An 11,295-nucleotide genomic window follows, 5' to 3' on the forward strand; every position below is an offset into this window, starting at 1 on the left:
CTCTCAATGGAAGAGAGTGGACAGCAGCTCATCACCCAGGATGACTCCCCAGAAAGCAGCAGATTTGACTCGTGTGACTTGAAGGAAGTGTCTACTTTATCAATTTGATACAACTTTGTCAGTTTGGGTAATGTTTGGGATTAAACTAGTGGGAAAGACTAAAAAGAAGGATGATGGGAAATGAGGGAAGGCTTACTCTACGCCAACTCCTCATCCACAACTCAGAGGTGAATTCTAATGAACTACTGTCGCTCTACAGAAACTATGTCCTAGATAACAACACTGTTTTTTGTCTAGTATCGACGCTGGGAACAATTATTTAGAAGACAAACACAGAATTGTGAAAGATCTCAGATCGGTTTTAGATTTAATACATGTACTGAAGTTGTCCAGGTCAGATCTTAATGATATCAGGTTCACCACTCGCATCAACAACCAAAAAAAAGCTACAAAAATCATATGAAACGTCTGGTTATATATTTATGTATTTATATATCTTTAATCTAACTTTGTAGTTGCTTTGAAAAGTAAAATATTGTGATATTTTCACTAAGATTCTAGTTCCATTGTGGCATTGTCGAAGATCAAAATACAACTATATATGTATTTTCAAGATGATAACAGACTTCCAACCTTTACTTTTACACTACTAAGGAAGTTTTTTTTTTGTACAATTAGAAAAAAACAAACACAAAAAACAAACAAGGTCCAGAATTCTACAGTTTATCACAATAGAAAAGACATGAGAGGTTTTATAGTTTCCTTTAACCTGTTTGTTGAATCATTTTAAAGACTGTGATGCAGCAGAAGAGAAAGATAGGAGACTAAAAGATGGAGGAGACACAGGAGATTTAGACTTCGTCTCTTTAGACAAACTCACTCTTCATCGTTTGGACAAAAACAAGCAGATGCTTTGATTAACTTATGGTGTTAGAAGAGCGGCTGAGCGAGGTTGGTGCAGGCTCTTTAGCTGTTACCATGACAACTTGTTCTACTACGGATAAAATAGTTGTGAAAAATGATTTAAATGTAACAAATACATATGTGAAAAATATAAAAATACATTAAAAATACATGTTATATGTATATAAATTATTAATAAAATTAAATTGTATTTAAGTAATTAATTGCAATTAAAGTAATAATTTGACACCCCTGATTTTTATATCATTTTATGTACTACATTATGTAACTACATTAAGTGTGTTTTATCATTTTTATTTTTCATTTGTGTTGATCTTAATTTTGCTTTTGAGAATGAAATTGTTTTTATTTGTAAAACACTTTGTGTCACTTATGTATGAAAAGATTTTTAGAATGAACTTTTATTTTTTTCTATGTAAAAAAAATGCCTTGATTTTGATATTTGTGTAAATATTTCTTACCTGTAGATATTTAAGCATATTTTAGGAGTTTGTTCAAAAGAAAATGTAGTTTGAATCTTCATAGCTGTTAACGTGCTTGAACACGACTCTTTTCCCTGTCTGCTTCAGTGTAATTATGAAATAAATTATATATTTAAGTGTGATTTCCAAGGAAATCTCAATGCAACTCTGTTTCATAAAGTTGCACAGCATAACATAATTAATGCTCCTGAAATGTACAGTCGAAAGTTTAATTTTTATTTGTCATTGAAAAGTATTCAGTGTAACATGTTCTTGCAAAGAAAACAAAGTTCAAATAAACAACTGGTGCTACAAAAAAGTGATCCTGGAATGAATCTACAGACTAATAACTTTTAATTCATCAAAGTAACTTTCTTTGACAGATGTAACCGCTGAATGTTCAAGAAAATGTGCTGAGCGGCAGTGACGTGTGGCTGTGAGGCACTGACTCTATCAGCACTAAATGTCCTCAATACAAGTTAGAAAATATAGGATACAAGATGTTTTTCAATGCTGAAAGTGAAAAAATCTGCCAATAGAACTAGTAGAATTTTGTGCTGTATGATTTCTTGAAATTAGTTTTGGTTTCCTACATTTTTAATACAATATTAAATCATAAAATTAGCTATAAAAACACTCATAATTCTCTGGTAATTGGAAATATGTATTAAAATAAGAGTGCTTTGGTAAAAAAAAAAAAGTTTTTTATCTTTAAAGTAGGTATACACTTCCCCCCAAATATATCCTGCTTCAAACTCTACAATAATACAACTATTCCTACTTTAAATAAGAATAAATAATAATTAAAGTTACACATTTTAAAAAATGACAAATAAAACTTTCCAGTTTGCTTAAATCAAAATTGGCTGTTGACTTTTCACCACCACAACTATATTTGCTGAAAAATATTAAAGCAAATAAAAAACATGTTCCATCAAATGTGATGTTTTAAAGATCAAATGACTGAAAATATTAAAGATTTATTGTCTTACAACAACTTACTACATCCTATTGAAAAGTTACTGCAAGTACGTCTTGTCTTTAGAACCCAGTTAGATGAAAATAGTGTTTTACAAATGTGAGCTACATGGAAAATACATGACCTTTTATATGAAAAGTGAGGACATGTAATAAAAATGTTGATGATTTATTTAATAAATGAATACAGTGGTAGAGTACATAGTATTAGTAAAAGAATGAGATTGTGAAATGTACCATGAAACAGCTCTGTGGTGCCTCACCTTACAGCCTACTCTGTAATTGATCAAAAAGTATGCAAAATATAGAGATTTTTCATTATAAAAATGACTGAAATTGTTCAAATTATACAGAAATTGCACTCAGCACAGATCAGTGGACAAGTGTGTATATAATCATTTATTCCGTCATGCGGGATACCAGGTGAGGCACTGCTTCCCTTGACCGAAAGTCTCTGCTAAACTTGTCCTCTGATTCAGTCGAGACTTTGGATTTGCCAGAGCTCTTCCTGTCAGAGTTCCTCTCAGTTTCTGATGTGAAGGATTGAACATCCTGACAGTAATAATGTGCATAAGTGGCCAAACCAGTCAGGTGACCTCAGAGTTATGGCGCATTTGAGAGGTTTCCTGTTTTTGAGGCAGATGAATTGAAACCGTGTGGTGCTTAAAAATATGATGACACTTACATTAAATGAATATTGAAATGTCAGGAGGATGTAAAGAGGTGTTTTCTCTGATGACATATTTGATTAAAATCTCCTCTGAGTTGGACATTAAAAGATTAAAGGTGATACTGATCACTGCTGTGGCCAGATCATTCTGCTTTTTGAAGAAGGTCACAATCATCTCTTTAGCTTTGCAAATGTGATCTGTCACAGCAATCCAGATCTCCTGTGGAACCAAGTCGAGCTTCTGTGAAGAGCAGACAAAAGAACGGTGTCATCTGCGTATATGCTGTATATACCCAGATAGCTGTTTGGATTCCCACTTTTGTGCAGAATGAAGACAGCTGATGTGCAACACAGTCCAGAAAAAATGTTGTTCAGTTTAGTAGCCAGAATGGAGTAACATGTAGTGAGGTTTATGACTGGTGAGGCACTGATGTCATCAGTCAGATTTACAAACATATGAACCCTACAGAGTATCTCAGAGATGCCCAAAGCTTTTCATTTAAAAGGTTGAAATCTAAACGGGATCCCAGTCTGTGGGTCAAATATGATATTTTTTTGCATGTCATGAAATAAAAGGAAAAAAATAAAGAATATGGTTTAACATGTTTCTTTTTATTCTGTATTTGTATTATTTGTATAGGTAGCACACATTAGTAAGAATAAGAAGTAACTTGGCTAGCTGAAAAAGACTGCTAAAAGCATCAGAAGTGACCGTGAAGGCTCTTGGGAATTTCTATCACAAAAAAGCCCAGGGCTGACTCACATGTGTGGTTTTCACCTGTAGCTGCAGGTACAGAAAGTGCTAAAAGCGCCACCCGGAGGCCGAAAGTATATTACAGCCGTAGAGTTTTGGAACACGGATAAGAGGTTTTAACTTTTTAAGACATTTAAGTTGTGGGATTTTGGTTTCAAACTTCATAATCATAATTAAAACTCTAATGGGAATCCTTTTTTTTAATAAAAAAGTCATAGAGGGGACTTTAAAGTTAAAGTTCTATTAGCTGTCACGCTCCTAAATGTATAAAATGTGTTCTGCGCCTTTTATCCGTCCGCTGGACGAGTGGTGAGCTGCAGAGACAGCTACGTTCAGCAACTATTTATTAATTTAACTCTAACCGTAACCATAAACTAAACCATAGCCCTTCCTCTGGGTCTGTGCAACCAAGGAAAAAGTTCAGCCCTGGCCATACGTTTTTTGAAAATTATGTGCGAGTAGACACTATCTTTTATTTATTGTTTTATTTATTTTTCATGTTGGCTGAAAATGGCATAATTATAATTAAAAGATCACTGGGAATAGATAAAAAGATAATCAGAGTGGGACTAATGATACTGGGTGTCATATTTGCTGTTTAAAATAACGTATTGAGCATGGTGTCCAAATAGGTTACTAGTTGGGACACTAGTTTGGCCTGCACTTTATAATTATTTGTAGAAGTTATAGGAAGGGAATTCAGACGCACAATCACCAGTGTATGGAGAGAAATAAGTATCACACCAATGTATGCGTGCGTAATTCTTGATTTGTGACTCATATAATACATTTTGTGCAAAGTACAAAAATGACAAAATTCAAAAGAATACAAAATACTATTTACTAGAGCTGTCAGGCGATTAAATTTTTTAATCGCGATTAATCGCATTGTCGATAGTTAACTCGCGATTAATCGGAAATTAATATGTGGTCTTTTTTTTAAGGAAAAAAATGTGTGCTTCGTAGAATTTAGCAGTTCTACATTTATTATGAAAACAAGAATGGCAAAATAAATAGTTTTCATCAGAAATACTTTATTTTGTAACATTGTATTGAGATAAACTTTCTTAACAATAAAAGGCTGTAACATAAAATGCCTAACAAAAGCCCAAGTGCAAGTGAAGGGCATTTTAAATTCAAAACTTCAATCAACGTTCAGTAAAATAAAATAAAAAACATAAAAAATAACATTTCTATAACACTTTCATGTTCATTTTTTGTCAGGACCAAATCTTTTCCTCCTCTGCTGAACTACAGTAATAAATGAAATAGAGATTTATCATTTCCAATTAACTTTTGTTTTTTAAAACATTAAAGACTGAGAAAAGCGGGATACTCTGTGGATAGTTTGACAGTCTGTTACTGCCGCCGCGTTCTCTGGCTGCAGCTCGATGCAGCGACGTGTCCAGCGGAGCTCACGCCATGAATATGCCGGCAGACAGACCGCTATGCTGGGGCTGGATCACGCTTAAACCTCCAGAACATTTAAAACGTCCCCCGGTGCGCTTGCTGTTCGGAACGTCAGGGGTCCGCAGCTCTCGGGACGCAGCGCCGGACGCGACCCGGTACCACCAGACGTGGTACTGGACGTGAACTGGAGCCGGGTTAGGATGCAGGAGCTCTCCGCGTCCTGGCGCCGGGCCGGTTCTAGCTAGCAGCTCTGTGGTTGGAGACCCGCCCGTGATCTAGTGAGAGCAGCCGGTGAGTTAGAGGGCGAGGAGGGACGCCTGCGCGGTATGGAAAGACACGTATGAGAAAATCTGCGATTAATGCATCAAAAAAATTGTCGGTGTCATGCACATGGCAAGTTAACGCGTAATTAACGCGACAAATCTGACAGCCCTACTATTTACACATGCACAAATTAAAATTGCAACAGCTTGAAACTGATTGCACACATAAATTTAAAAAAAATCACGCTTGAATCGCTTGTTACGCACACACAAATCCTCAGTTATGCACAAATCTGTGGTGAGACTTTTCACGATTCTTCCATAAACACTACCAGAATCCTGGGTCATCAGTTTTCTTATCAGCCATTTTAAACTTAGATTGTGAATAATATCTGTTAAAACTTGGCATTTTCCCTGTTTCTTAAAAATATATGCCTGATTATTAAAATAAAAAAGTCTAAACAACTGTTTCAAGCTTTTCTCATTTTTATTTGTGCATGTGTAAATTGTATTTTTTGTAATTTATGAATTTTACAAATCAAGTATAACGCACGCACAAATTCAAAGTTATGCACAAATCAAGAACACGCACGCATAAATCGGGGTGATAGTTTTTTCTCTCCATACATTGAGACACTTGGACGGTTTTGAAGCTTAAGTTGTTGTAATTCCTGTAGGAGCCGCTAAGAGCGCTAACGAGCACGTTTCGACAGAGCGGTCACATGACGACCGCCTGTGTGTCCCACTTCCTTTTTCCCTGCTGGAAAACGCCACATCTGACCGGGAGGGAGAGACGCCAAACCGCCACGGGAGAGTGAGACCGCCGACTTGAAGATGTTTGCACTAATAAACCGGCTCCTGGACTGGTTCAAGTCCCTGTTTTGGAAGGAGGAGATGGAGCTGACGTTGGTCGGCCTGCAGTACTCTGGAAAAACAACATTTGTTAATGTGATCGCTGTAAGTCACCAGCGGCTATTAGCCTCGTTTGCTAGAAAATGGCTAATAGCCTTAGCGCTAATATGGGATGTTGACGGCACGCGCCGGGGTTGTTTTGTTAAAAGTGGTACATTCCAACTCAGTTTGAGTCAAAAATAGTAATAAAATGGAGTTTAGCCGCGAGGACAGGAGCTGTGTGTGTCAACACCTTAGCTAGGCTACAGAATTAGCTAAAAATGTCTGTTTTTAGCTTTTTATTGTTCCCACCGTGACGCAAATCGGTAACTTAATGTTTATTTAATGTAATTTACCCGATTTGTGCTCATTTATGAGACCAGGTTGCTAGCAAAGAGCCTTGAACCGCTGCAACAGCTGGTAGATCAGATCAGAGTCACTGTACTCCATTAACATCATGTAATCAGACCGATTTATTATAAAACATTTCCAAAAAAATATGTTAAACAAATAAATTAATGACATTTATGGATTAAAAAAGGCTATTCTACAAAATGATTTTAAAAATTAGGCATTTTTAATGAAGATTTAGGCTATATAAGATCTAAGTTTACATTTTTTTGGTTCAAAACTGGTTCAAGCGACTTATCTTTAGGAATCAGTTGTGCAATTATATTTCCCTTTTTTCTTTCTTCATTTTAACTTTGCACAGATAACGTGTGGTTAAAGGCCCTACTACCCCATCAGCTCTGAGAACCAATCAGAGGCTTTGCAGGCCTTCAACTAGCATTTCATCTTATGGACAAAAAGTTCTCTATTTTTAAGTCGTAGCGTTTAGTTAATCGATATTAAAACTTTTACTCTGTTAAAACTATCTTTGTGCCTGAAATTGAATTGCTAGACCTTTCTATCACATGATTTTCTGCATGATTTAATTTTAAATTTTGATGTCAGTAACTTTTTTTTAGTTAAACTTGCTTGAGTTATTCAATTATGCACTTAAGAGGAAGTTTATTTTGAAGGTGTGCAGTGATGCTAAAGTTTGTTGTTGTTCTTTCAGTCACTGTCAAAGATGTGACTATTGGAATAAGTCTTAATATTTTTTTTATTAGAAAAGTTTTGAGTTTTTTATACCTTTTAATGATTATTAGAGTAATTTAATTAGTACATATTTTTTTTTATAAATAAGAACACTGTAAAGTGGACTATCTAAATATTAAAAGAGCACATGTTGTGTTTTTATTTCTGTAGAACTACATATTCAGCTCTTACAAACAAGAGAACATTAGTTTGCTAGTGTGATGCAGATTTTGATATCCTGTGGTAGAGAAAAGTGAAGGAAGTTGGGGTTGAAATTTTTTTTTTGGGTGCGTAATGGATTTGTGTGTGACGCAGAGTTTTCAGTGCAGCTATGGGGAGGAGGTACTTCTTCCTCAGTCATGAGACCGCTGCACTCACTTCCACTTAACTTCATCAGGTGACCACAGCTTAGTCATGTGCCATGAAATATGTGTATGTCGGTCAGCTCATGCTCTTGGCTGTATCAAGAAGGCGAAATTCACAAACGTCTTTTAGTTACGTATGAAAGGAGAAAGAAAGCCAAACTCCCAGACTGACAGTCCTGCTTTTATAATGTAGAAAACAGAAACTTTGCTTTTTAGGAAATTTTGTGAAAAGTTTTTGATTCTTCAAACATGGAGAACAGTTGAAGACCAGAAACATTTCCTAAAGCAGAAGTATTTAGCATAGCTACAAAATATTTTTCTTTTCGTATGCCATTTAGCGTTTCACGGTGACGTCATACAAAATGGCGACAGGGCCAGAAATGTGAAAAGTGACTTCCAGTTTATGGGTTTAGAACGTGAAAGCTAAACTTTGTTTAACACTATTTTAGGCAAATAATAAAATGTAATTGTACCAATTTAAGCAGAAAAATATACAATATTTATTTTAGGAATCTCCTGCCGAAATGTTTTTTAATTTCCTGTCTTAGATCGTTCACAAATCAAAATACAAATCTGAATAATCCTTTAATATTTGAAGTTTTTTTTTGAAAATATCGACCTTTCATTTGAGCAGATATTATTCTAACAGGTTCTATTTTCTTGATGTCATTTGGACGTGTTTTCAGTGCGATCGAGCACAAAAACTGATGGAAATTCATGTTGGCTACATGTAATAGGCGCAGCCAAGATGCTCCTCGCTGCATGTTAGGTGTTATAACAAAAGGCATTTTTCGTTTTGGGGGGTATTTTAAGGGGTAATTGTAAAATAGGAATGTTTTCCAAGTGGCACAGCAAATATTTTAAGTGCAGCTATGAAGCTGCGTATTTTCAGCTTTCAAAATAAGAGCGTGCCAAGGCAAAAGTTCAACTTTTGCTTTGCTTGTTTAGAAAATTATGTGCAAATAATCATTTCTTTATATATATATTTTTTTCAAATAATTTTAATCCTCGTTTACCTTTATTTTCCTGCAGGGATCAGACACGGTTACGAGCATCAGCAAAGGGGTGCTACGTCAGAAAAAAACGCAACAGTTATTGGTTTTTTTTATAGTAAGACACGCTGAAATTGTGTCAAAGTCAAGGCCCCGGGGCCGGATTCGGCCCTCCGGGTAATTATATCCGGCCCTCCAGATCAATTTATATTATTGTTAATAATGACCCGATGTTATCCTGCGCTCACTTGTATAATTCTGACAAATTACATTTTTATGGAGAGTAAAATATTAAAAGTTATTAAATGTTTAAGTTGATTTATTCTGGAATAATATTTCTGCTTTTTTATTATCCATAATTATGTTAAAAAGTGACAGTTTAAAAATTGGCATTATGCTAGCTTTTTGGACTATTTTGGCATTTACTAAGATTTTTTAGGCTATTAGTTTAGCTAATATTTCATCTACATGCTAGCTGTTTTGGCTAATTTTGTCTTTTTTTTGTTTTTAGGCTAGTTTGGAGATAGGCTAATATTTACATGCTAGCTGTTTTGGCTAATTTAAGCTTTTTCCATTATTCTATGATATTTTGGAGTTTATCTATTTTTTCAGCTACATGCTAGCTGTTTTGGCTAACCTAAGTCTTTTTGTTGTCTTAGTTTTATAGGCTAAATTGGCATTTGGCTAATATTTTAGCTGGCCATCAACTTCAGCATTTTCATCCATCAGCTTCAGCATTTTTAGCTATCAATTTCAGCATCTTCAGCTATCAGCACTAGCATCAGTCAGGTGTGTTTTGGATTTTGCCCCTATGTGCTTGAGTTTGACACTCCTGCTTTAGGACCAATCACTGCTCCAACATGGGAGCATCTGTATTAAAAAGAAAACAAACAAACCGTGGACTGAATTGACTGTTTTGTTGTAGTTGGAAGTAGGCATTTTCTATGGGTGATGTCACACCTGCTCGGTCCAGTTCTCATATAAGGTCAATCCTTATTGCTCATTTTTTGCTGTTCTTTCTGTTGTAGCTTTATCCATAGATTACTTAGCTGTAGAATCCTAGTTCTTGGTGCCACTTTCCCTTTTTGTCGCTAAAAGTGTCCGTCTGACTCGAGATGGTTCCTGTTGACCTGAATTTGTTTTTCTAGTGTCATCAAATCTGTGAGTTCCTGCAGTTTTCCCTCAACTTTGAGTTGTGTCCTTTTTGATTCTGCGTTTGCTTTCTTACCAGAAATGTCAACACTCACTAAAGTTCCGTTCAGTGTGTCGGAGACTAAAGCGGAGTGAATGTCTGACATGTCGTTCTGTCTCCTCCAGTCCGGACACTTCAGTGAAGACATGATCCCGACGGTGGGCTTCAACATGAGGAAGGTCACCAAAGGAAACGTCACCATCAAGGTTTTATGTCGACAAAACTTTTCCCTTTGCGTGTTTGTGTGTGCGTGCTCTTTGTTGTTGGTCAAAAGTGCAACATGGTTTATCTAAGCCCTAAAATCTTAAAGCAGATAACATAAACTTGATTGAAAGCGGATGTGAAACACAACTAGATTTGAGTTTCTAATAAGTGCTGAGTCATTTGTACACAGAACAAAGCTGTGTGTCTAAGACTGATTGTGCTGTGTAGACTTTTTGTGTTATCTTAGATCTCACCATTTCCAGTTAGTTTCATGTCAACACTTGTGGGTTTTCATTTTTTTATATATATATAAATGATGACCACATATCTACGATATTGCTGACAGGTTTTTCATAGGAGGTGGTGCCACACATGAACTGCCACTTTCTCAAAATCTTCAATATTCAGCTTTTTTTTTAAGCATGGGCCATTGTTACTGCAGCACACTGTTTCCACATGTTTTAAATTTAAGATATAAACATATGATAAGTTATTTCTGGTAAGGTAAGCATGGATTGCTGATGAAGCTTTAAGTGTTTCTAGTACACTTGCGTCAAAGTCGAGGCCTGAGGGCCGGATCCGGCCCTCCAGATCATTTTTTTTTATTGTTATTATTGGCCCCATGTTATCTTGCACTCATTTTTAACTTGTGTCATTTTGACAAAATATATTTTTATGGAGAGTAAAATATTGAAAGTTATTTAAGGTTTAAATTGATTTATTCTGTAATAACATTCCTGTTTTTTTTATATTCATAATTGTGTTTAAAAGTTACAATTTAATGTTTTAAAAATTGACATTCTGCTAGCTTTTTGGAATATTTTGGCATTTACTAAAAAATTTTAGGCTATTTTGGAGTTTAGGTAAAATTTCAGCTACATGCTAGCTATTTTGGCTAATTTAGGCTTTTTAACGTTTTTAGGTTGTTTTGGAGTTTAGCTGTTTTTTTTAGCTACATGTTAGCTGTTTTGGCTAACCTAATTTTTAGTTTTTTAGGCAAATTTAGCATTTTAGCTTTCAGCCTTTTTTCAGCTATTAGCTTCAGCGTTTTCAGCTATTAGCTTCAGCGTTTTCAGCTATTAGCTTCAGTGTTTTCAGCTATTAGCTTCAG

The 11,295-nt window shown here is 35.4% G+C and overlaps 1 protein-coding gene across 1 annotated transcript in view; it reads left to right on the forward strand.

Moving 5' to 3' along the window:
• The first annotated feature begins 6,152 nt into the window (after positions 1-6,152).
• arl8ba (ADP-ribosylation factor-like 8Ba) overlaps positions 6,153-11,295 on the forward strand; it is a 10,357-nt gene continuing 5,214 nt past the window's right edge. Inside the window, exons 1-2 of the mRNA XM_024270894.2 lie at positions 6,153-6,417; positions 10,106-10,186. Of these exons, the coding sequence (XP_024126662.1) occupies positions 6,295-6,417; positions 10,106-10,186 (204 nt within the window). The 5' untranslated portion in view covers positions 6,153-6,294. The remainder of the gene's footprint in view (positions 6,418-10,105; positions 10,187-11,295) is intronic.

The sequence above is a fragment of the Oryzias melastigma genome, linkage group LG5 (assembly GCF_002922805.2).
Source record: "Oryzias melastigma strain HK-1 linkage group LG5, ASM292280v2, whole genome shotgun sequence".
NCBI lineage: Eukaryota > Metazoa > Chordata > Actinopteri > Beloniformes > Adrianichthyidae > Oryzias > Oryzias melastigma.